General features: G+C 37.3%; 2 protein-coding genes across 2 annotated transcripts in view; both read right to left on the bottom strand.

Annotated features, from left to right (window-relative positions):
• chrna2b (cholinergic receptor, nicotinic, alpha 2b (neuronal)) overlaps positions 1-11,320 on the bottom strand; it is an 81,742-nt gene extending 70,422 nt beyond the window's left edge. The window contains exon 1 of the mRNA XM_061986779.1: positions 11,010-11,320. Coding sequence (XP_061842763.1) covers positions 11,010-11,076 — 67 coding nt within the window. The 5' untranslated portion in view covers positions 11,077-11,320. The remainder of the gene's footprint in view (positions 1-11,009) is intronic.
• A 4,677-nt stretch (positions 11,321-15,997) lies between these two features.
• LOC133623563 (uncharacterized) lies at positions 15,998-25,278 on the bottom strand. Its single transcript, XM_061986780.1, has 3 exons — positions 25,149-25,278; positions 19,331-19,847; positions 15,998-16,293 (listed from the first exon to the last, which is right to left on the bottom strand). Exons 1-3 carry the CDS (start codon positions 25,246-25,248, stop codon positions 16,155-16,157), a joined length of 756 nt encoding a protein of 251 aa, XP_061842764.1. The 5' UTR covers positions 25,249-25,278; the 3' UTR covers positions 15,998-16,154.
• Positions 25,279-27,584: the final 2,306 nt, after the last annotated feature.

Here is a 27,584-nt window from a genome sequence, read left to right as displayed (position 1 = left end):
TATAGAGCGTTTTCTATTCGGGCTCCAGTACTATGGAATGCCCTCCCGGTAACAGTTAGAGATGCTACCTCAGTAGAAGCATTTAAGTCCCATCTTAAAACTCATTTGTATACTCTAGCCTTTAAATAGCCCCCCTTTTTTAGACCAGTTGATCTGCCGTTTCTTTTCCTTTCTCCTCTGCTCCCCCCTATCCCTTGTGGAGGGGGAGACACACAGGTTCGGTGGCCATGGATGAAGTGCTGGCTGTCCAGAGTTGGGACCCGGGGTGGACCGCTCGCCTGTGCATCGGTTGGGAACATCTCTGCGCTGCTGACCCGTCTCCGCTCGGGATGGTTTCCTGCTGACCCCACTATGGACTGGACTCTTACTATTATGTTGGATCCACTATGGACTGGACTCTCACAATATTATGTCAGACCGACTCGACATCCATTGCATTCGGTCTCCCCTAGGGGGGGGGGGGGGGGGGGGGGTTACCCACATATGCGGTCCTCTCCAAGGTTTCTCATAGTCATTCACATCGACGTCCCACTGGGGTGAGTTTTTCCTTGCCCTTATGTGGGCTCTGTACCGAGGATGTCGTTGTGGCTTGTGCAGCCCTTTGAGACACTTGTGATTCAGGGCTATATAAATAAACATTGTTTGATATATATATATATATATATATAGTGCTAAATGAATATCATATATATATATATGATATTCATTTATCATATATATATATATATATATATATATATATATATATATGATATTCATTTATATATATATATATATATATATATATATATATATATATATATATATATATATATATGATATTCATTTAGCACTAGACAATAGAAGTAAGGGAACTTGTCACACTTAAGAACAAATAGAACTTTTTGTTTTTGTTCTTACGTACGAACAAATCCCAGCTAAGAAAACATTGGTGAATATAAAAATCTCCTTAAAAACTTCATAAGTGGGCCTAAAACATCATTTGTTCTTAAGAACGATTGCTGAATGGGGCCCAGTGTCCACAAAGGCTCGATGTGGGTTTCATCTTGCCCATTAAAACCTGAACATCCTGACAGGCGTGAAGGAAGACCATGGTACACAGGGGCTGATGTAGTGCACAAGCTATCCGAGGGAGGACTGTTGTCCTAATGTTTTGCACTGTATTCACAAAGTATTATTACAAATGTATTACAGTGGGGAGATGGGGGTAAAACTAGATTTTCAATAGAATCATATAAGACTTTAGAGTTTTTCTTATTATGCAAAAGAAGATGTGAAAAGAAAGCTGAGTGAGCATGTTTTATCAATTAATCATTATCAGTTCTTTAAAATAGAGTCTATGCACCTCTAATTTTCCATTAACGTTTCACTTTCCGATAGCTTCCCCTAAACCTGGAATTGGCTTCCTTCATCCATGGATAAGCTTTCTTATGAGAACCTAGAGCAGAGCTGAGCAAATATTTTGACTCGGGGGGCCACATTGAGAGAAAAAATGTGTCTGGGGGCCCAATGTGTATGTGTGCCTAAATGATATATATCTGTAAAAATCTGCTGTACAGTATGTGTGTTTGGGTCCTTTTTTTTCAGGAACACTAATACCGAAAGTCACAATGTCCGATAGAATTCTAAAAGAGTTATGACAGACCACCTCAAAAAACGGAATGGAATTTTATAGTTTTTTACTGAATGGGACACCCAAAATGTACATGAAAATAAAGAAAGGGGGATTTACAATATTAACTATGAAAAATAAAACACCGAATATTAGCAACATATGAACATCGCTCCTCTTTTACAATCAAGCAAAACACAACAAAATTGTAACAAACAGCAAAATATGAATGCAAAGGGTAATAAACACCTACAATATGATATATTATCACTTTTATGAAGAAATTTGTTGTAAAAATTTGCTTCCACATCTGTTCCTGACAAATGCGTTTCGGGCTGCCTGCACTTAAAACAAACCCCGCCCACTCTGCTTTGTTCCGGGTCTGAGCTGTTGTGACGTAGATTACCTAATAACTCCTAGAGTGCTTTTAGCTAGTGCTATTGTGTTCAAAACATCAGACAATGACGATTAAAGTTTGTCATAAATGTGTCAACATCATCATTGCTCGCCAATACGTTGGGCCAAAAGAGGCAGAAAATCCACTGATTCAGTATCATTGAGAATGTGTGTCGGTTTCTTCACATTGGAAGTAGTCCATGCCAGTGTGAACGACAGATTCAATAAAATACAATAGTGGTCGCTTATTTAAAGATCTTCAATACTTAGTTGGTCCAGTTTTACTTAAAAAGAAAAGACCATATCTAAAGTATGACCAATTGTGTGAGTAGGACCTGACACATGCTATACAAAGTGAAAGAAGTCCATATAAAACCAGCTTGGCTACTGAAGTGAATTAATTCACTCATATTATGTTTTGCATATGGTGAATGTTTAAATTCATCTTGGAGAAAACAAACCACCAAGTCTAAGTAAATATTGGTATATCAGTTTGAGCACATAATAAGATAAGGCCCCTTAGTTTGACATTCGCAGGTGGATTGAATCACTTCTCGTAGGAAAGAGGCCCTAATTGGGACTTTGGAATGCAAAAGTGATAGCCTTATCCTTGAGAAGAGACTACATGTCTAGCTCAACGTCGACATTTAAGTTATGACTTAAAGCAGTTGTTTTCCAGACACTTACATACGAACATCTCCTTTTATGGGTCAGGGTATCCTGTCCTGACTTAGCACACACTCAGAGACAGAAATTAGGAATATAAAAATTGATGGTTTGGCTTCTCCAAGTTAGGAGTGCCTAATTTTTGACTTGACCTCCTCCAGGAACTGCAGTCCTGTATAATGACGCTCGTTTGTAATAAAGCAACTTTTGGTTCAGTAAAGCGTCTCCGACGTCTCTTTTGATCCAGCCGGACTGCCATGTTTGGCAAGCTGCAAAACGCTACCCCTGCGCGTGAGCCGTGGAGTCCCAGACACGGAGCAGTCCGGAGGGCACAGCTCGTTAAGATGAAAAAACTAATTATCCCGCTGCCAAGTTTCATTCAGGAGATTTTTGTTAGTTATCGATCTAGCATTCTGCAGGCACAAGCATAGTAATTTTCTCGCAAGCCTATGGAGAGCTGCGGCACAGTAGACAAAGGCACCCATGATCCACACCGCTGTGTCGGCGGCTCTGCTGGCAGGCTGGATCCACTGCAATCCACCTGTTTCCTGGCATCCGGGCGAAGAGAGGATTAGAGGATTAGACCTCATGTACGCCTTGATTCTCACTAGATATTTTCTGCGACTCCCTCACTTTTCGTCTCGCTCCTCCATGGCACAGGTGAGCGCAGCAGGTAAGCAGGTACTGAGGCCAACTGAGGAGGAAGTCTAGGTGCTTGATCCTCAAAGTTGTGATTTAGACACAACTTTGTGTCGATTAAGTGCCTGATACTAGCAACCCAATGATATGTTGGCACCAAATACAAAACAATGCAGCAATAAACAGTCGTTCAAGCAGAGTAGGCAGACTGAGGGCGGTACAGGCTGGTGCCATCTTGAATGCTAGCCTTTTGAGGAACTCAGAACATGAATTTATTTACTTCTGAGTTTTGCTTCTGGTCTGTCCGTGGGTTAAAACAAATCTGTGTGTCCGTATTTCGATGTGTGTGTGTGTGTGTGTGTGTGTGTTCTTGTATTTCTACCCTTCTTGAGACATCAGCAAAGAAAAGTACCTTCCATATAAGGACCGGTGAACAAGATAGGACCGAAATGATGGTCCCAATACGGAAAACCATTGCATCTAATGTCTCATTTGCACCCCTGGTGGAGAAATCCATCAAAATTAGGGTGCTCCCAAAATGGAGGGATTTTTCAAATTGACTGTGTGTCGGTTTTAAAAGTGCTCCCCCTGTGGTCAACATATGAAATAACAAGTATGGGTAAAAATTGTAAGTGCTCGCCCTCTGGCCAACATATGTAATAACAAGTGTGTGTAAGAAATTGAAATGCGCACCCTTTGGCCAAAATGTATTAAAAAATAAAAATATTTTTTGAGTAAAATTATTACTTTTGTCATAATTTTGCCAAGTAAAATTCCGATTATTATTGTAATATTGCCAACATTTTCTAAGTTTTCTTATAAAATTGTGCCTTTTGTTGTGTAAAATCACGGCTCTTTTCATAAAATTGCCAACATTTTAAGCTTTTCTTGTAAAATTGCGACTGTTTTTGAGTAAAATTCCAACTTTTATCATAACATTGCACAAATGTTCAGTTTTTCTTGTAAAATTTTGACTTGCGTTGAGTAAAATTCCAACTTTTATCATAACATTGCACAAATGTTCAGTTTTTCTTGTAAAATTTTGACTTGCGTTGAGTAAAATTACGACCTTTATTATAGTACTGCCAAAATTCTAAGTTTTTCTTGTGACACTGTGACCTTTTTCTTGTGAAATTCCAACTCATTTTTCACAACAGCCTTTTTTATAATTGCATAGTATGTATATTATTAATGTTGTAAATACAAATCTTTATATATTTGTCAACATACAATGTATAAGTACATACAATACATTGTATTACACGCACATTAAAATCTCTGTGTGGTACTACGAGTTGTGTGTGCTGATTACAGACACATGTGTGTGTCTGTAATCAGATTCGTTGAAACAGCAAGCCTGATTTTTTTTACACGTGTCTTTTGCGACACTTCTGCCGTGTAACAGTTGTCGGAACTTGTAAAAAGACTTTTCTTTCTGTAACTTCACCTTTCATTTCCCTATACTCACCACTAGTCGGTGCCTTGTACCCACTAGCACAGAGGTGTCAGACTGAGGGCCACATCGCAGTTATGTTTGGCCCCAGAAGGCCGCGTCTAACACATGACACAATTTTGTAATGCATTTTATCAGTAGATTTGTTTAAAACTAAAATGTAAAAAAATATGGTAAGTTGCAATAATTTCACCTTAAAATGTAGTGTATATTACTGTAAATGGAAAAACAGTACTGCTGTTTTTATGATTAAAAAAAGGCAGCTCAGTTGTCAGAATTTTACTGTAAGATTTACATTTGTTTTTTTATTGTAAATAAAATAACTGCAATTTTACAGTAAAATTTTGGCACCAATTAATAATTAATTAATTGTTTAATTGTTTAGCTGCCAGTTTGTTTGTTTGTTTGTTTTTTACCGCAAATCAACAACTGTAGATTTTTTGGTGTGAATGCCAAGACGGCACCACAGTTTATTACAATAAAAAAGTATTGTTTTTTTCATTTAGACAAAAATGCTCTAAAAACCACAGGGAATTTCACAATTTTACCCTGAAATCTATTGCTACTTTTACACTGCACAATTTGATGGATAACTTGCTTTGAAATCATCATTATTAGTATTCATTTATATTTAAAAAATGGTTTGAATGTTTGATCATGTATTTTTGCATAATTAGACAATATTTAAGTTAACATAATTTGCGATTACATGGGGTACATGTATTTTTTTTTCTCCCAAAATAGAAAGAAAGAATCATTTAGCAAGAAAAGTTACAGTACTTTATTGATATATTATTTCCAGGCTTTCGAGGGTTAAATAAAATGAAGTGGCCCAAGTGGCTTGGGTTGACACCCGTGCTTTAGGCACATGTGTTGGCGTTGAAGCCCAGAACTTTATGTAAAAAAAAAAATCATGTTTTAGCAGTAACTTAGTTGTCAGAAGTGTTTTGTATTAAATAAGTTATTAGTAATATTATGATATCCATCCATCCATCCATTTTCTACCGCTTATTCCCTTCGGGGTCGCGGGGGGCGCTGGAGCCTGTCTCAGCTACAATCGGGCGGAAGGCGGGGTACACCCTGGACAAGTCGCCACCTCATCGCAGGGCCAACACAGATAGACAGACAACATTCACACTCACATTCACACACTAGGGCCAATTTAGTGTTGCCAATCAACCTATCCCCAGGTGCATGTCTTTGGAGGTGGGAGGAAGCGGAGTACACTGAGGGAACCCACGCAGTCACGGGGAGGACATGCAAACTCCACACAGATAACCCAAGACTATGTATATACATATTCCTCTGTCAAGTAGCAGGTCTCCCTTAGCGATAGGGACTCACGGTCTTCCCCATGGATTCCTACCAGTCGGACGTGCCATAAACACCTTCCCAAGGAGGCTTCCGGGGGCATCCTGAGCAGATGCCTGAACCACCTCAGCTGGCTCCTCTCAATAAGGAGGAGCAGCTGCCTTACTTTAACTCCTTCCAATGACAGAGCGTTTCACTCAAGGTTCCTATGCCACGTGAATTTGATTAAAGAAACTCACATTTTTTTCCGCACGCACAACTCTTTATACGCACACATAAATTGTATTACACGTACACACAAATGTTATTTCCCACACGACCCTTTAACGGCAGAAATGTAGCAAAAAGTCAAACGTAAAAAGACAGGTAATCGAGGTTTCCTGCTTCACACAAATCCGAATACGGACACACATTTTTTTCACATCGAAATACGGAGAAACAGATTTTTTTTTTTTACCCACAGACAAATCATAATACGGACAGACACACAGGTGTCCGTGGGCCAGATGTGGCACGCCAATTCATTTGATTTGGCCCTCAAAAGCCTGGAAATAATATGTATTGATAAAGTACTGTAACTTGTCTTACTAAATGTAGTCTTTCTTTCTATTTTGGGAGAAAAAAAATGTATGTGCTCCATGTAATCGCAAATTATGCTAACTTAAAATTGTCGAATTATGCAGAAATATATGATTAAACATTCAAACCATTTTTTAAATAGAAATAAATACTAATAATAATGATTTCAAAGCAAGTTATCCATCAAATAGTGCAATGTAAAAATAGCAATAGATTTCATGGTAAAATTGTGAAACTTACTTTGGATTCTACAGCATTTTTCTCTAAATGAAAAAAACTGTACTTTTTTAACTGTAATAAACTGTGGTGTCGTTTTGGCATTTACAGTAATACACCAAAAAAATCTACAGTTGTTGATTTGCGATAAAAAAACAAAAAAAACTGGCAGCTCAGGTGCCAAAATTTTACTGTAAAATTGCAGTTTTTTTAATTCACAGTAAAAAAAAAACTAATGTATATTTTACAGTAAAATTCTGGCAACTGAGCTGCCTTTTTTTTAACCATAAAAACAGCAGTACTATTTTTCCATTTACAGTAATATACACTACATTTTGAAGTAAAATTATTGCAACTTACCATATTTTTTTTACATTTTAGTTTAAAAAAATCTACTAATAAAATGCATAAAACAATTGAGTATTAATAGTATTTACTGTTAGAAGCGGCCTCTGAGGCCAAACATAACTGCGACGTGGCCCTCAGTGAAAACGACTTTGACACTTCTGACCTATAACATGCACACTCTGATTACAAACTCAAATATTGAGATACAGACACACACATAGGTACACAAACACATGAATTGGATTAAAGTTAAAGTTAAAGTACCAATGATTGTCACACACACACTAGGTGTGATGAAATGTGTCCTCTGCATTTGACCCATCCCTTTGTTTACCCCCTGGGAGGGGGGGTAGGGGAGCAGTGGGCAGCAGCGGTGCCGTGCCTGGGAATAATTTTTGGTGATTTATCCCCCAATTCCAACCCTTGATATTGAGTGCCAAGCAGAGAGGTAACGGGTCCCATTTTTCTAGTCTTTGGTATGACTCGGCCGGGGTTTGAACTCACAACCTACCGATCTCAGGGCGGACACTCTAACCACTAGGCCACTGAGTAGGTCATGTCAGATTGAGATACGCGTTAATTTTGCTACAATAGTACTTCCATAAATTGTGCTCTGATTTTAAATATAATGTACATAACCTTGTACATGTAATATATCACTATATTGATTTTGAATACAATGTACCGGTACACACTTGTAAAGTCAAATACAAATAAGGCAACAAGAGAAGTATCCTACACTTCTCTTTTGTAAAGTCAATCTGAACAGCCGATATGGGCATCTACATCAACTATATGATTTGCCTGAGAAGCTGGACAGGACAACAAAAAAAAAAAAAAAAAAAAAAATTAAAAAAGTGATATATCAGATGTATCAGATTGTAGGGTTGTTGTTTTTTTCCCTTCGCGTTCATATTTCACTGTGTTTGTTGCATTTTTGTTGCGTTTCGCTTGATTGTAAAATATGTCGATTGAGAGGGGTTGTGACGTTCATATGTTGTCAATATTCAGTGTTTTAACCTTGAAAGTTAGTATTGTAAATCCCACATTCTTTATTTTTCATGTACATTCTGTGTCTCTTTCAATAAAAAAAAATTCCAATTCCACTCCGTTTTTTAAGGCGGTCTGTCATAACGTATATACCTAATTCACAACTCCTCCAACACGAACATTATTGTTTTTGCACTTTTTGGCTTCTTATTAAATAACTTTTGTAACCTATTTTCATGGGCTTTCCTCTTTGTGATGTTAAGTTCCTGTTATGCGCTGTTATACAGTATATGCCTTGAGCTCTTATTTTGAAGGCGCTAAGAGCGGAAGTGATGTCACGTTGCGGAGGTTTTTGAAAGAAGGTAAATAAAGTGGTCCTCGTGTAAACTGGAGCCTCCGTGTTTGTTATTATGTAGTTTCATACAGTATAGGCGACATTTATAAACCCTCGGTTACACTTTTTTAAATAGATTCAATCTTGCACGTGGAAAGTTTAAGTGAGGGCTTTAGTTGCGGTGCATGGACTTAATTTCTAAGTAAAGGTAAGACCATAATAACGTTTTTTTTTATTAAATGTGCTTTTTTGTGTGCTACAGTTTGTATGTGTAAAGTTAAAGTTAAGTTAAAGTACCAATGATTGTCACACACACACTAGGTGTAATGAAATTTGTCCTCTGCATTTGACCCATCCCCTTGATCACCCCCTGGGAGGTGAGGGGAGCAGTGGGCAGCAGCGGCGCCGTGCCTGGGAATCATTTTTGGTGATTTAACCCCCAATTCCAACCCTTGATGCTGAGTGCCAAGCAGGGAAGAATGCTGGTATGAGCTTTTAAACATAACCCGTTAACTGCTGCCAATCAAATGGTGAATAAGATACTCTTTAGGGTTCATATGTTTGTAAATCTGACTGTGATGAAGTCAGTGCCTCACCAGCCATCAACCTCACCGCACGTCACTGGTGTGTGTATATATATGTATACATAGATATATATATATATATATATATATATATATATATATATATATATATATATATATATATATATATATATATATATATATGTACCGTATTTTCCGCACCATAAGGCGCCCTGGGTTATAAGCCGCGCCTTCAATGAACGGCATATTTCAAAACTTTGTCCACCTATAAGCCGCCCCGTGTTGTAAGCCGCATCTAACTGCGCTAAAGGAATGTCAAAAAAACAGTCAAATAGGTCAGTCAAACTTTAATAATATATTAAAACCAGCGTGATGTGGGCGCGCATGGAATCGTATATCAACATGGACGGAGCTGCGTGAAAAAAGCCACCCGGCCTCTTCGCGTAAACTTAAACTTACCTTAACCACTCGCTCATCTTTTCTTCATCCATCCCTTCGAGTTAGCTTTTATGATGACGCCGGCTGGAAAGGTCTCTTTTGGCAAGGTCTTCCTTTTGAATATCACCATGGGTGGAAGTTTCTGGCCATTAGCATGGCAAGCTAGAACCACAGTGAAGGATGACTTCTCATTCCCTGTGGTGCGAATATTCACCGTACGTGCTCCCGTTGTATCCACAGTGCGGTTCACAGGAATATCAAAAGTCAGTGGAACCTCGTCCATGTTGATAATGTTCTCTGGCCGGATCTTTTTTTCAGCTATCTTGTTTTTACAATATGCACGGAAAGTAGCCAGCTTTTCTTGAAAGTCTTTAGGCAGTTGCTGTGAAATAGTAATCCGTGTGCGGATGGAGAGATTGCGTCTTTTCATGAACCGGATCCCTGTCACTTAGTAGGAGCCATTTTGTGGTCTTTACAGATGTAAACACACAAAGGAAATGAAACGTACGGTAATATCCGCGCACTTTTTCTTCTTCTACGCGGGCGGGTGGTTGCTTACAGTAGAAGAAGAAGCGCTTCCTGTTCTATGGGGGCGGGTGCTTACCTTGGCGGTTGCTTGCGTAGAAGAAGAAGCACTTCCTCTTCTACGGGGAAAAAAGATGGCGGCTGTTTACCGTAGTTGCGAGACCGAACTTTATGAAAATGAATCTTAATATTAATCCATATATAAAGCGCACCGGGTTAAAAGCCGCACTGTCAGCTTTTGAGTAAATTTGTGGTTTTTAGGTGCGGCTAATAGTGCGGAAAATACGGTATATATATATATATGTATATGTATATATATATATATATATATATATATATATATATATATATATATATATATATATATATATATATATATATATATATATCTATGTGTATGTATATATACATAGATAGATAGATGGATCTGCCATGAGGTGGCGACTTGTCCAGGGTGTACCCCGCCTTCCGCCCGATTGTAGCTGAGATAGGCTCCAGCGCCCCCCGCGACCCCGAAGAGAATAAGTGGTAGAAAATGGATGGATGGAAGATAGATGGATATAACGGCCCCTAGACACATTTTCTTCTCTAAATTTGGCACCCCGGGTCAAAATAATTGCCCAGGCCTGTATTAAACTGTAATACGAAGGCAGCTGAATGTGGATCAAAACACATCCGGAAGGTTACATACTCATTTACTGTAGCTACTCGACGTAGTAGTGAAGTTGGAGAATTACAATTCCATCAATTTTTGACAAGAATTGTCATTGCTTGCAATGAAAGGGAAGAGGAAATTAGTTTTTTGACATCTCATTTAGTGGCATAAATATGCAAAATGAATGTCAAAATGTCCTTTCATGTTTAATAGTTTGTGGACTCGCAGTTTCCCAACAATAATAAAACATAACATTAAAAACATGAGTAAAATATGGTGTAAGATACGGTGCGTTCACTGACCTGCTTGGCAGAAGAGCAGAGACCAGAGGGAACCCGTCCATACGGAGAAGAGGTGGTTCCGTTCCATGTTGGGAGACAGACGAGCGAAAATGTCAAAATGTTATCTCGGGGTACAAAATCTGTCATCTTTGCAGCTGGGAGACATTTCATCCACGCGGTTCATGAAAAGAACTTCACTTTTCACGTGATCCAGGCTGGAACGCCATCACACCTGTGCACATGTCAACTAAAGACATCATGGAGAAGCAAGTCCTCGCTGATAAATAAGATCCAAACACAACAGCAAAATGGTGATAAAAGATGACTCTGAAGGAAAATAGGTGGACAGCCTGCACTTTTGAGGAGCATATGCAAGTACTGGTTTTATTTGGTCGGATGCTGCACAGTTCTGCCTCCTTGCCCTGCCCCCTTCCGCTCTCTCTCTCTCTCTCTCTCTCTCTCTCTCTCTCTCTCTCTCTCTCTCTCTCTCTCTCTCTCTCTCTCTCTCTCACACACACACACACACACACACACACACACACACACACATCCATCCATCCATTTTCTACCGCTTATTCCCTTTGGGGTCGCGGGGGGCGCTGGAGCCTATCTCAGCTACAATCGGGCGGAAGGCGGGGTACACCCTGGACAAGTCGCCACCTCATCGCAGGGCCAACACAGATAGACAGACAACATTCACACTCACATTCACACACTAGGGCCAATTTAGTGTTGCCAATCAACTTATCCCCAGGTGCATGTCTTTGGAAGTGGCACACTCACATATAAATACACTGATGGATCTGTCACAATGTCGGCATATTACTTGTTGTTGTTTATTGACTGCGATCTTTTGCATACAGTTATATTTGTACCCATTAAACAGTCCAAGGTGTCAATCGGCCACAACATACTGTATTTTTCGGACCATAGGGCGCACTGCCGATGAGTGTGTCTATTCAGATCTATTTTCAGACAAAAGGCGCACCGGATTATAAGGCGCATTAAAGGGGTCATATTAGGATTTTTTTCTAAATGTAAAACACTACATAACATGTGATGGTGGTTCTTTGGTTAAAATGTTGCATAGATTATGTTTTACACATCATCTTCAAGCCGCTTGCTGACAGTCGCTTCAGGATGCGCCGTTTTGTGGGCGGTCTTATTTACGTGGCTCACCTTCGACAGCGTCTTCTCCCCGTTATCTTCGTTGTAGCGGTGTAGCGTGCAAGGACGGGAGTGGAAGATGTGTCAAAAAATGGAGCTAACTGTTTTAATGACATTCAGACTTTACTTCAATCAACAACGGAGCAGCATCTCCTCATCCGTGGCTCAATAATGCAACATCAACGCCGGAAATGTGTCCTGTGAAAAACCATCCGACCGGAACCCTCTAATAACTAAAGTTTTTTGGGTGAATTATGTAAACCCACTACAGTTTTTAGCCCTTTGATAGCTAGTCTACTGACAGATATAAGTAAGAACTTTACACTACTTTATATTAGAAATGGCAACAGCGGAGGATGAATGTCCCATAACAAGAAGAAAGAGAAAAAGAAGAAGCTTATGACTACGAAGTCAGCACAGACTACAATGGCGGATGCACACAGATTTTCAGGACTTATGCAGATCCCAAATACAGATCAGCAGGTACCAGAAGGTAAGAAAAGTTGCTTTTGCATAATATTGTGAAACAAAACGCCAGATAAAATGTCTTACTTATACACACACCATACTAATACTCGTATGTTTAATGCGCCGACAATCCATCAAGCGGTGTGGCTTCATAGCTAACTGAAGTCGTATTAAAAACATTTTGACGGATTTTTGAGCACCGTGTGTAATGTTCTATATTTTCAATGGAACCTTTAAAGTTTTGGTGTTGTTTACTGACATCATATTTCAGTCTACACATATCTCTTATGTGTGACTGCCATCTACTGGTCACAGTTATCATAACACATAAATAGCTTCGAGGTTGGAACCAGAATTATTCTGTACATTAGGCGCACCGGGTTATAAGGCGCACTGTCGATTTTTGAGAAAATGAAAGGATTTAAGTGTGCCTTATAATCCGAAAAAGACGGTACATACTCAACAGTCACTTCATTAGGTACATCCGCACAATCTATTGACATCCAATTCAAGACCTGTAAACTAAATGACTTATCTTTACAAACATTATATTGCTATTTTTTTTATTGACATTGTCAGAGAGGTACACTTTACCTGAAGTAATAGAAAACTTTTTAAGATTAAAGCTATAAATTTACAAGGATGAAGTTGTAAATTTACGAGGATAGAGTTGTGATTTGTTGATTCAACAAAGTTGAATTTTTACAATAATTAAATTATAATTTTACAAAAATAAAGTTGCAATTTTACAAACATAAAATTTGAATTTTGCAAGCATAGCCTTGTAAATTTGCAAGGATGAAGTTGTAATTTTAAAAGGAAAGATGTAATTTTACAAGAATGGATGTCAGGAATTGCTGTTGGTGGTGAACCCCAAGATGTAGAGATGGCAGGTGAAGCGGAGGAAAACATGACTTTAATGTCAAAAGGAAACAAAGGGAAAACAGGAACCAGGATAATAGGAGACAGCAAACAGGATACCGGGAAACCAATCATCGAGCCCTGACTGGAGGGCAAAGCAGGCATAAATAGCAGCCAACTGATCAACAGGTGTGGCCAGGCTGCCAATCAGCAGCAGGTGAGGGAAAACAGCGCTCAGGGAGACAAGCAGGAAATAGAGCAAAAATAAGAGCACTGACAGGAAATAAACACCAACCCAGGAAACACAACCCGACGTGAATGTGACAGATCGTCACAATAGAGTTGTAATTTCATATACAGTATATAATGTTTCATTTTACAGAAATAAAGTTTTAATCTTTAATCTAAGTTCGTAATTTGAAAGTCTTAATTTTACAAGACTAAATGTGCAATTTTGAAAGGGTAAAGTTGTCCTAATGTAAAAAAGGAAAAGAAAATTTAAGTTTGGAAAGTTGTAATTTTAGTGCAATATGTTTTAATAGTACAAGAAATAGTTGTAACTTTACAAGAAGATATTGCTATTTTACGAAAATAAATGCTTAATCTTTGCTGCCATACGTCAATTGTCAAGTTGTCATACAACCAAGTATTTTGTTAAAATATTACAAGAATTAAGTTGTAAATAATAGCGCCCAAGTGCAGCTGGGATAGGCTTTCAGCACCCCCCGCGATCCTGAGAGGGACAAGCAGGAGAAAATGGATGGATGGATAATAAGTCCACAAAAAGTTGTACCTTCACGAGAAAATTAAAAGACTAAATAACGACAAAATAAACAAACTTTTTTTGTGTCGTTCTCGCCAGTACCAGATCTTTAAAGGCTGTCAATATGTCCCAACTTGTCGAATGATATTCTCAGCCATGTACTTTTCAGGCGAGAGCCACAATTTATGATCTACAATAAACTTACAGGGAGCAAGGAAGCGAGGAAGCAGCAGACCACTCGATGATGTAAATATAAGTACTAGGGTTGTACAGTATACCGTTACTAGTAAAGTACTAACTATACCGCCTCTAAAAAGTACCTGTACTCAGTTTGGTTTTTTTAACGGGCATGACGGCACAGCAGAGAAGTATGTTCGGCGACGCACACACACGGAGTACTTACAAGCAGACACAGTGTGTAGACAGAAAAGGGAGAATTGACGCATTTTGGCCTAAAAACTAAAGGTAAAGGTGAAGCTATAACACTGAAACACCCTCAGGAAGAGGTGCTTTAAAACATGGCTAGCTAGCTAGCGGCTAACGTCCATCCACAGTCTGCAGTGTTTTCTTTACTTCTAAATCACTAATCCTCTCCTCCAAAGCGACAAATAAAGTACGTTTCTTACAAGTATCATCTCTGCAGGACGAGGAATAGCTAAACATGCTTCACTTCACACCGTAGCCTCCTACGGCACAATGTAAACAAACGCCATGGGCGGATCTACACCTGACATCCACTGTAATGATACAAGAGCGTATCTAGTCGATACTAATATGATTACATCGATATTTTTTACAATCACACAATTATTTTCCTTTTTTTTAAAATTCTTATTATGTTTATAAACTCAGGAAATATGTCGGACTATGAGGACTTTGAATATGACCAAAGTATTTGGCATCGGGTCGATACTTAAATTTGTGGTATCATCCAAAACTAATGTAAAGTATCCAAACAGAATAATAAGCGATTATTACATTTTAACGGAAGTGTAGATAGAACATGTTGAAAGAGAAAATAAAAAGATATTAACAGTAAATGAACAAGTAGATTAATAATTCATTTTCTACAGATTGTCCTTAACAATTTTGACACAATAATAGAATGATAAATGACACAATATGTTGCTGCATACGTCAGCAGACTAATTAGGAGCCTTTGTTTGCTTACTTACTAATAAAAGAAAAGTTGTCTCTCGTATGTTGAATATTTTATTTAAGGACAAACTTGCAATACGAAACATATGTTTTAATATACCGTAAGAATTTTTGTTAAAATAAAGCCAATAATGCCACTTTTTGTGGTCCCCTTTATTTAGAAAAGTATCGAAATAATTTTTTGGTACCGGTACCAAAATATTGGTATTGGGACAACCCTTGTGATCACTGTGCCATTGTAAGTCTGTGTTAGCACTTATAATAGCAATATTACTAATACTTGGTTAAAATTCAAGTCACAAAATGTAAATTGAGTAATGTTGGCGCTTAGTGGAATAGTGGAGCTCCCATTTGCTACGCTGTAAGCAGACTTTTTTTTTTTTAACGTTTATTTGATATTTAGAATGCATTAAAAAAAATCGGTTTGTCATCATGTCTTTCATAATTATTGTGAACGATAGGCAATATTTTCACAAAAGTGCATTTCCCCTTTAATAAAGTGGTGTATTTACATATTAGACACCCTTCAAAGGAAACCAGTTACAGTACTATTTATTAACACAAGTCAAAGGGGGCAGGTGGAGTCCTCTGGAGAAGATGAGCAGGGCCATTATGACCCTTAAACACCTCAACCTTATACCACTTGCATAATACTGTAATGGCTTCATTCCACAATTCTATACATTGAGTCCCAGCCAGCTGAGTCGGTGATTACAATCCAATGAAGGAAACAGAAAAGTGTCCAAGTGTTAGCCGTGGACTTTGACCGTGTCTCTCAACTGCTTGGTGAATGAAGCATGAAGGGTCTGTGACGAGCTCTCCAGGCGCTTGGCCATGTCAAACGCCGCCCGAAGCATGTCCTCAAAAGCCAATGACTCGTCATGGATTCTGTACCAGAAAAATATCACAATTATACGTGAAGATGGATTTAAGTTTACGAAAAAAGGTGAACATGGGGAAAAGCAACACAATTAAATCGTAGAAAGTCCAAATTGTTGTAACGGTGAGAATAAAGTTGTAATGTCACTAAAACAAATGCATAATTTAACTAAAATGAAGAAATTAAATTGCATGAAAGAAAAAATTTTACAAGAAAAATCAGTTATACATAAAATGTATATGGCAGGAATAAAGTAGAAATGTTTTCACAATAACACTAGTAACTTGATAGATAAAAGTTAGTTTTCTAAGAAAAAGTCTCAATTATTTAAGAAAAAAGTGTTTTTTTTAACAAAAAGTACCAATTTTACAAGACAAGTCAAGACTGAAAGATGCCCCCACGAATTTACAAGTAAAAAGTTTACATTTTTAGGCAGAGGAAAATCGTAGTAATGGTGAGGATAAAATTGTACTATTCCAAAAATAAAGATTTAATTAAAAATAAAGTACTAATATTCCATTAAAGTCACAATTTTACTTGAAAATACTTGTGAGAAAGTTGAAAGGTTACCACAAACAATTCGTAATTGTGTAAGAATTATGTTCTAATATTGCATGAAAAAGTCCTAACAGTCCTAAAAAGTCCTAAAAAGTCAACATTTTTGAAATTTTTTTTGAAGTTTTTACACTAAAAAAGTTGCAGTTTTACAGGACAAGTCAAGATTTTACTGAATGAATCCCTTACACATTTGCAGGTAAAAAATTTAAGTTAAAAACAAAATAGTAATGACGGAGAGAATACTGTTGTCATGTTACAAGAATAAAGTTGTAATTCAACTCAAAATTAAGTATTAATAATACATTACAGTCCCAATTTTACAAAAAATAAATAAATATATATATAAATATATATATATATATATATATATATATATATATATATATATATATATATATATATATATATATATATATATAAATATATTAACATACCAGCAAGAAAGATGATGTGCTACCACAATACAGTTGTGATTGTATGACAATTTAGCTCTAATATTACCTGAAATTGTCGTAACTTGAAAGGAAAAAGTGTATTTTTTTTAAGAAAACGTCACATTTTTGAGAAACAAGTCAAAATTGTATACCAAAAAAAGTTGCAATATTACAAGAGAAGTCAATATTTTACTTGAAAAGCTGAACAATTTCAGAGTAAGAAACCCCACAATTGTTGTAACGGTGAGAATAAAGTTGTAATGTTACTAAAACATATGCATAATTTAGCTAAAATGAAGTACTGAAATGACATGAAAGACAAAATTTGAGGAGAAAAATAAATGATACATAAAAACGCACAAGAGTACGATGTATGGCAGGAATGAAGTAGAAATGTTACCACAATAAAGTTGTAATTGTATTACAACTTGTAACTTGATAGATAAAAGTTATGGTTTTCTAAGAAAAAGTCTCAATTATTTAAGAAAAACTTTGAAAAAAGTAGCAATTTTATTACAAGTCAAGATTGAAAGATACTCCCACAAATTTACAAGTAAAAATCGTAGTAATGGTGAGGATAAATTGTACTGTTCCAAAAATAAAGTTCAAATTTAATTAAAAATAAAGTACTAATATTCCATTAAAGTCACAATTTTACTTGAAAATACTTATAAGAAAGATTTCACCAAAGTTGCTTTATGGTGAGAATAAAGTTGAAATGTTACCACAAACAATTCGTAATAGTGTAATAATTATGTTCTAATATTGCATGAAAAAGTCCTAATTGACAGGGAAAAGTCAAAATTTTTCGAGAAAGAAATTGAAGTTTTACACTTAAAAAGTTGCAGTTTTACAGGACAAGTCAAGATTTACTGAATGAATCCCCCACAATTTTGCAGGTAAAAACTTTAAATTAAAAACAAAATAGTAGTGATGGAGAGAATAAAGTTCTCATGTTACAAGAATAAAGTTGTGTGTCTTCTCAATGCATATTTTAACTGGGTTATTGTTCCTTATCAATCTCCCTACCTCCCTTCTCCCATTGCCCTTTATACCACAAAATTTAATAATTTAAATAGCAAAACATCCATCCATCCATCCATTTTCTACCGCTTATTCCCTTAGGGGTCGCGGGGGGCGCTGGAGCCCATCTCAGCTACAATCGGGCGGAAGGCGAGGTACACCCCGGACAAGTCGCCACCTCATCGCAGGGCCAACACAGATAGACAGACAACATTCACACTCACATTCACACACTAGGGCCAATTTAGTGTTGGGAAACAAAACAAACATTGTTGATATTATTCATTTTTGTTTGACTACTTATGGATTGTTTTGTTTCATGTTTCTGTGTCCTCTCAATTGCTCTGTTTGGTTTTGGAATTGTATTATTATGGTATTATTGTGTATTATTTTGTTGGACTGATTAATTAAAAAAAAGGAAATTAAAAAAAAAGAATAAAGATGTAATTCAACTAAAACTTAGGTATTGATAATACAATGAAGTCACAAGTTTACAAAAAATATATATATTAACATACCAGCAAGAAAGATGTCACCCAAGTTTTTATATGGTGAGAATAAAGTTGATGTGCTACCACCAAGTTGTGATTGTATGACAATTTAGCTCTAAAATTACATGAAATTGTCGTAACTTGATAGGAAAAAGTATTTTTTTAAGAAAACGTCAAATTTTTGAAAAAAAAGTCTTAATTTTACACCATGAAAAGTTTAACATTTTCAGTGAGAAACCCCACAATTGTACAAGTAAAATATATATGAGGGGAAACATATCTTAGTATTGGTGAGAATAAAGATTTATTGGTGATAAAGATAGATTATTAATTTAAGGAAGCTGCTCCAAACTGACATAAATAGTTAGCCTGGAGACCAAAAATAAATCAAGTATCAGCCAGAGGGTATCGACTTTTGTGATCAGCATTTTCTGCATTAATCGGCAATCATGTACTTTTTCACAAAAGATATTTTTTTACAATACTAAAATCGTAAAAACGTGTTTGAAAATGTAATTAGAAAAAATAAAACGTATTACTTCTGCATCCTAGCGAGGGTGTCGAGTACATTGCCTTGCAGCTGCTTCTTCAGGTCTTCCTCTGCTTTCTCGGTCACCTCCAGGCAGCTCTTGTGGTCCTCCAGGATGCCCACCATGTTGGCTCGGATCACCTCCTCGTAGCTCTCGTGTCGCAGCTCGGCCCCGACATACTGCACCAGGTTCTCCATCACCGCCTTGTTGGCGTGCTGGATGGCCTGCAGGTAGGCCAGCTCCTCCTTCTGGGCCTTCAGCTTCCGGGCTGAGACGTCGCTGGTGCTGAAGCGGACTGCACACGTCTTCTGGTGCGGTGGAAAAGAGGACACGTCGGGGGACGTTGGGTTATTTTTCACCCTCGCAGGCTCATCAGCGACGGATTGCAATGGCCCATCAGTGGCTGTGATCGAGAGGTAAAAGTCAAAGCCTGATCCATAATCGCCGTCCCCACTTTGGCAGATTGTTGGGATTGCCATGGAAACCAAGGCCAAGAAAAAGGGCATCCACCAATGCCACATGATAGCTGCAATAAAGAAGAACAGGTAGTGACTCTGAATAATGACAGGACACATAAAGGATTGTATGCTACTTGGTTTAAAGAACTGTTCAATACAGAGTTTGCTGGCTAAAGAACGTCAAGAAGAAACTGCAACAGCTAGCTGTTTTCAACCTACAGTATATTTAATTGAATAGACTGCAAAGACAAGATACTTAACGTTGGAACTGGAAAACTTTGTTATTTTTTGCAAATATTAGCTCATTTGGAATTTGATGCCTGCAACATGTTTAAAAAAAGCTGGCACAAGTGGCAAAAAAGACTGAGAAAGTTGAGGAATCCTCATCAAACACTTATTTGGAACATCCCACAGGTGAACAAGCTAATTGGGAACAGGTGGGTGCCATGATTGGGTATAAAAGCAGCTTCCATGAAATGCTCAGTCATTCAGGGTCACCACTTTGTGAACAAATGCGTGAGCAAATTGTCGAACAGTTTAAGAACAACATTTTTCAACGAGCTATTACAAGGAATTTAGGGATTCCACCATCTACGGTCTGTAATATCATCAAAAGGTTCAGAAAATCTGTAGAAATCATTGCACATAAGCGATGATATTACGAACCTCAATCAATGTACTTTAAGTCGCTGCATGACAATGTCTTAAAAACTAGTTTTCATTGTGTAAAAAAGTGTAATATTGCTTGGAGATCTAACGGTCTGTCATTAAAACAAAGTTAAGTGTTGGAGTTTGTATTCGTATTATTCTAAAAAATCAGTCGATCGCTAGTACAGTCAGTACTCTCTACTATTTTTAATGGTTTTGTACCCTTTAGAACAGGGATGTCAAACTTGTTTTCATGGAGGGCCACATCTTAGTCATGGCTGCCCTCAGAGGGCCGCTTGTAACAGTGAATGCAAGAATATAAAAGTATAATCGCCTTATTATATTATTGCCTATACATTTGGTTATTTGATTTTTGTACGTACAAATTGATGGATAAGTTAAATTAAATAAATGGGTAACACTTGTATAGCGCTTTTCTACCTTCAAGGTACTCAAAGCGCTTTGACAGTATTTCCACATTCACCCATTCACACACACATTCACACACTGATGGCGGGAGCTGCCATGCAAGGCGCTAACCAGCAGCCATCAGGAGCAAGGGGTGTAGTGTCTTGCCCAAGGACACAACGGACGTGACTAGGATGGTAGAAGGTGGGGATTGAACCCCAGTAACCAGCAACACTCCGATTGCTGGCACGGCCACTCTACCAACTTTGCCACGCCGTCGCTTTGAAATCGTAAGTCAAGGTGACAAGCAGATATTTAATATCACATAATGTATATAATAATTAGGGATGCTAAAAAATGTTTTTATCACATTCGAATCCCGACTTTTTTATACATTTTCAAAAATCTAATTTATTAATTTTTTTTTGACGAATTAATAAAAAATAAAAAAAACATTTTGGCCACCTCTATGCTTACTTGGCACACGTATGTGTCATACGTCAGCAACCAAAATTAGTTTTTGTAATCTGTAAGCTGTTTTGTTAAGGTGTTGTTATTATTATACCAAATAATAATACAGTGCAAAAATTAGTTTGAATCAAGAATGGTGTTGAATCGAGTCTCGCTTATGAATCAAATCCTCTCCCCAAGAATGGCGAGGTGCCCAAAGATTCACATCTATAACAATTGAATATTTGAATATATAAAAGTTTAAAACATATGAAATTTCACATTATTTTCTGTCAAAATGGAAACAATGATAACATTTAGTAAGAAAGATGAAGTATGCACATTATTCCGAGGCTTTCGCGGGCCACATTAAATGACGTGTCAGGCCGGATCTGGCCCCCGGGCCTTGAGTTTGGCACGTGTGCTTTAGAACAATATTTTACAACTTTTTTGGCCCTGTAAAAACAGCTAATTAGCCGTGCCTTCTGTAGAGACACACATGGATTCATTATACATGCGTATTCATGATGAAGTATTTGGCTTTTTATTTGCTCTTTTCCAACACTGGTCACTGTAAAAAGGTGGCACGCTCTGGCCATAAACCCTGTGGTTGGCTTAGCAAATGCAGAATTGTGTCATGCAAGTGTTGTAAAAAAAAAAAAAATACTTAACAGCATTGCTTTGCGTTGCTTTTGGAGACATAAAGAGAGGGTGAAGTGCATCAATTAACTTTTTAAAATACTCGACAACCCAGGACAGATAGTCAGAGTTGGATGCTTTTGTTAAACGTCAAAGGAAGTGGCGGTCCCTGTTGACTCGCCACGTGTCTCAACTCGACATCTGGAAGTGTGTGAAAACATGAAACACTTCTAGTCGGAGCCAAAGCAGTGGTCAACGCACTCTGATGCCAGAACACATTGGATGTCTGCAGTAAAATGGTTTCCTTTGAGAAGCCCTTAAGAGCTCCAGTGAAGTCATTTCAACGTCCTTTGCTGGCATACAAGTGTAAAAAGAAGTAAACTAAAATTAAGTACTCAGCCTTCTGTGGTCATTTCGATACTACACGTTAACCTGTGTGCGTTTGGCTACACGCTATGTGTGCTAACTTCTGCTTGGTAAAATTAATTGTTGTACATTATTGACATTTCTGATACAAAATCCAAAACCAGTGAAGTTGGCACGTTGTATAAATGGTAAACAAAAACAGAATACCATGATTTGCAAATCCTTTTCAACTTATATTCAATTTAAGAGACTGCAAAGACAAGATATTTAATGTTCGAACTGAGAAACATGTTTTTTTTTGGCAAATAATCATTAACTTAGAATTTAATGGCAGCAACACATTGCAAAAAAGTTGGCCAGGGGCATGTTTCCACTGTGTAACATTGCCTTTCCTTTTCCTTTTCTGAAGTATTCCTGGGCCTATGTGGTGATATCCTTTACCCACTGATGTCGGTTTTTGACGCAGTATCGCCTGAGGGATCGAAGGTCACGGCTTTGCCACTTACGTGCAATGATTTCTCCAGATTATCTGAACCTTTTAATGATATTACAGACCGTAATTGGTCAAAGCCCTAAATTCCTTGCAATAGCTTGTTGAGAAATGTTGTTCTTAAACTGTTGGACAATTTTCTCATGCATTTGTTCACAAAGTGGTGACCCTCACCCCATCATTGTTTGTGAATGACTGAGCATTTCATGGAAGCTGCTTTTATACCCAATCATGGCACTCACCTGTTCCCAATAGGCCTGTTCACCTGTGGGATGTTCCAAATAAGTGTTTGATGAGCATTCCTCAACTTTCTCAGTCTTTTTTGCCACTTGTGCCAGCTTTTTTGAAACATGTTGCAGGCGTCAAAATCCATATGAGCTAATATTTGTAAGACATAACCAAGTTTACCAGTTCAAACGTTAAGTATCTTGTCTTTGCAGTCTATTCAATTGAATATAAGTTGAAAAGGATTTGCAAATCATTGTATTCTGTTTTTATTTACCATTTACACAACGTGCCAACTTCACTGGTTTTGGAGTTGTAAACACATTTCCTTTACAATAGTGTTAAGCAGTTAAACCCTTTTCTGATTATACATTATGTCACAGTAAGTTGCATTTTCAGTTCGATAGTTATCATCACTTTGCCCTTTTTTGCACTGTTCTGTCTCGTCTTGTGGTTTTAATGGATTTAATATTCTATCTGACAGAACTTGAATTGAACTTGTTATGTTTTTAAAATAATGGATTAATCTGTAACCCTTTTGCAAGCTTAATATTCACGATACACACTTACTCTTATGATGCAAAAGGGATCTGCTCATAAAAGTGTCATGAGACAGCAATACATATTTTTTTTCATTTTTACTTTCAAGACTTGAAATCATTTGGAAACCAATGCCAGATTATGAAATTATGTATTTTTCTTTGTAGCGTTGATACAAATATTAATTTTTGATGTGTTTAATTCTTGACACATATGTGACATGCACAATACATTAAGAAAGGTCTTACACTGAGTTAAGTCATTTGATGCGAATGCAATGGATGGAATTGTAATGAGAGCAGACCAGAGAGGCCACTGGTTGGTAATTACAATTATTGGTCCTTAGATACAGCTAGTGATAAATACTATGTATATTGATACTATTATTTAACACCATCCTTCTTGGGTTTAAGGTTATCAAGCTATTCTGAAGAGCTGTATTAAATTTTGTGTAAAATAAACCCTACAAAATTGAGTTGATAAAGCGTCCTCTTTTTTCCTAAAGAACTTGACAATCATTAAATTAACAACTTCAGATCTATGTTTTGATATAAAGTATTTGTTTGTTTTTTTCAATGTTTTTTTGGCTATTTTGTCAAAAATAACTGTTATATGCAAAATATGCAATATTTATGGAAAAAAGTTTTACAGTGGAAATTTGAGGTTATATATTTGCAGCCGTTTTAATTCATGACAACAATCATTGGTACTTTAACTTTAACTTTAACATTGATTTGTATGTACTGTATTTTCCGGGTTATAAGGCGCACTGCCAATCAGCGGGTCTAGTCAGGTCTATTTTCATACAAAAGGATTATAGGGTTTTTTTCAATTTACAGTAATTTCAGAATCAGAATCAGAATCAGAAATACTTTATAAATCCCTGAGGGGAAATAAAAATTGTCAGCACAAACCCATATTTTACAGTAAAATGTATTGTCATTTTTACAGTGTACAATTTGATGGATAACTTGCTCTAAAACCATAAGTCAAGCAGAAATGTAAGTATTTTAACAAAACAAAATGTTTGGAAAATATGATAATATATTTTTTGCTGTATTGGATAATATTATAGTTTAAAAGGTATGCAATGTTATGCGGTACCTGCATTTTTGTCTGTTAAAATGGAAAGAACAAATACATTTAGTAAAAAAAGTACTTTATTGACGCATATCATTTCCAGGCCTTTGTGGACCACATAAAATGATGTTATATGGCCTTGACTTTGACATCTGTGCTGTAAAGTCACACAAAAAGCTGAAAGTTCGACTAAAAACATAAAAGCTTGTGTTTTGTTTTCATTTCGCTTTTTTAGTGTCACTTAGTCCAAAAAAGAAGACTACACCAGAAGTATATGAATTAAAGACACTCTTAACTCCAAAGGTAGATTGCTTGTTTTTTTTGTTTTTTGACAGTGATTTATTTATTTAAATTTACTTCTATTTTCATTTGAATGTTGTAAAATAGGACAAAGTGTTGTGTGTTGCTATGACAACAGACGTTTGGCTTTTTAGACATTGGTAAAAATGACAATGAATCAATCTACAAAAATAAAAATGATTAACCATAAAGCCTTAATTTGTTAGCCATCAAACAAACTTACCAATTTCTTTTCTCCCCCACAGCGGAACTCTTCCCTCGGCTACTTCCAATTTTCCGGCCAAGACAAAGAACAACTTTCTTGTACTTTTGAGGGAACACATGCAAACACACACTCACACAATTAGGGTCTGACTGACTGGCTGGAGAGTGTGCAGTAGGAAAGGGGAGGGGGGAGGTGGTGGAGGGGCGTTGAAAGTGAAAGATGTGTTTCTTTGCAGTGAGTGGAAAGAGGGGCAAACTAAAAAGAAGGTGGAGGGGGTGGGGGGGATAATCTACTTCCCATGTGTCCACATGAAAATGTTTTACAGGACCAAATATCTCCTCCTGTGAAAAATATGACTATATGTTATTGAAGTATGCCTTATAAGGGACAATGCTAGAGAAAGTCAACTCGGATATAGTCTAGAGCAAAACTGGGCAAATTACGGCTCGGGGGCTACATGTGGCCTGTTAAGATTTTCAAACTGGCCCGCCGGACATTCTCAAATACTTTTTTTAGATCTTTAAGATGGAAACTGTAGCTGCCATTGTGATGTGCAGTGGTGTTTTCAAATGACCGTAAGTCTTGAACTATACAAAGTTTTTCAATGGTTGGAATCTGCGCTTTTGCATGACATACTAGTTAAATTAAAGTTAAAGTACCAATGATTGTCACACACACACTGGGTGTGGTGAAATTTGTCCTCTGCATTTGACCCATCCCCTTGTTCAGGTGAGGGGAGCAGTGGGCAGCAGTGGTGCCGTGCCCAGGAATCATTTTTGATGATTTAAACCCCAATCCATACCCTTGTTGCTGAGTGCTGAGTGATTTTTTTTAAATTGTATTATTATTTTTTATTTTATTTTTTATTTATTTATTTTTTATAAAGAAATACAATCATGTGTGCCAAGCAGGGATGTAATGGGTCCCATTTTTATAGTCTTTGGTATGACTCGGCCGGGGTTTGAACTCACAACCTACCGATCTCAGGGCGGACACTCTAACCACTAGGCCACTGAGTAGTTTACAATGGTAATGTAATTAGTTACTATGGTAATCTAATTAGTTACTATGGTAATCTAAGTCACACCAGCTCAGACGAGACACCAAGCAGTGTGGGCGGGGAGCATTTCCACAGAGTGTTTCGAGAGCGGCCAGCCTGAAATGTGGGTGTCAGGGACAAACGCGGAAGAAGATTTTCACAACAAAGTTCTAAAGCTTAGTGATGTATCAGATGTATCAGATTGTAGGTGGGGTTTTGTTTTTTACCCTTCGCGTTCAAATTTCGCTTTGTTTGTTGCATTTTTGTTGCGTTTCGCTTGATTGTAAAATATGTTGATCGAGAGGGGGTGTGACGTTCATATTTTGTCAATATTCAGTGTTTTATCGTTCATAGTTAATATTGTAAATCCCACATTCTTTATTTCCATGTACATTCTGGGTGTGTCATTCAGTAAAAAAAAATAAAAAAATCCATTCCGTTTTTTAAGGCGGTCTGTTTTTAGCGTTCAATGAAACATTATTGTGAGTTTTTGTATTAGTGTTCCTAAAAATAGGACCCAAGCACACATACTGTACAGCATATTTTCACAGCTTACACACACACATATATATATATGTATATATATCAGTGACGTGCAGTCAGGGGAGGCAGGTCAGGCGGGGCCTCACGTGCGATAATGGAAAGAAGAAAAATGTTAAAAGAAAAAAAAATCATTAAATTAATATATGTATCCAGTGATTATACTATAAAGTTATTTTCCATTTAACTTCACCAGTTTTAGATTATTTTTATTCAAAATCGCTGAATTTTCACATTTGCCGTTCAAATACTGAGAAGTCACCAGCCAGTTGAGGCACGTCACTGAGTTGAGCCTCACCATGGATTGCGCAATAACTCGGCTAACTGCTGGCCTGCTGTGCAGTGAGACCGTATTGCTATATGAATTATATTATACATTTCCATAGTTTAGTTAGCTGAAGTATATAATGTACAGTGTATTTTGTCAACAACTGTATGTGTGTAACGTATTTCTTGTGCTGAGCAATCATAAAATGGCTGCGAAGATGCACTGTGTGAGTAATCCCGCCTCATGGTGGTAGAGTTGTGCCGGATAATGCACCCCCGCCGTAGAATGCTGCCCCTGACGGGAGTGTTTTATCAACTAAAGCCCACACTTAAAGTATCCACGTGCAAGATTGAATCTATTTAAAAAAGTTATTAAATAAGAAGCCAAAAAGTGCAAAAACAATAATGTTCGTGTTGGAGGAGTTGTGAATGACTGCTGGGCCACAACATTAGGTACACCTGCAGACTGCAGCACGGATGGACATCAGCTGATCCGCCTCCACAGTCATTGCTAATGCAATGAAAGAGTTCGGCTGGTCGATAGAGAAGGCATACAACTTTGTCAAGGAAAAGAGGAGCATCACACGACCGAACGCAAGTTTCATGCG

This window comes from Nerophis lumbriciformis, linkage group LG26 (genome assembly GCF_033978685.3).
Source record: "Nerophis lumbriciformis linkage group LG26, RoL_Nlum_v2.1, whole genome shotgun sequence".
Lineage (NCBI taxonomy): Eukaryota > Metazoa > Chordata > Actinopteri > Syngnathiformes > Syngnathidae > Nerophis > Nerophis lumbriciformis.
This window is presented reverse-complemented; position numbering and strand designations above follow the sequence as displayed.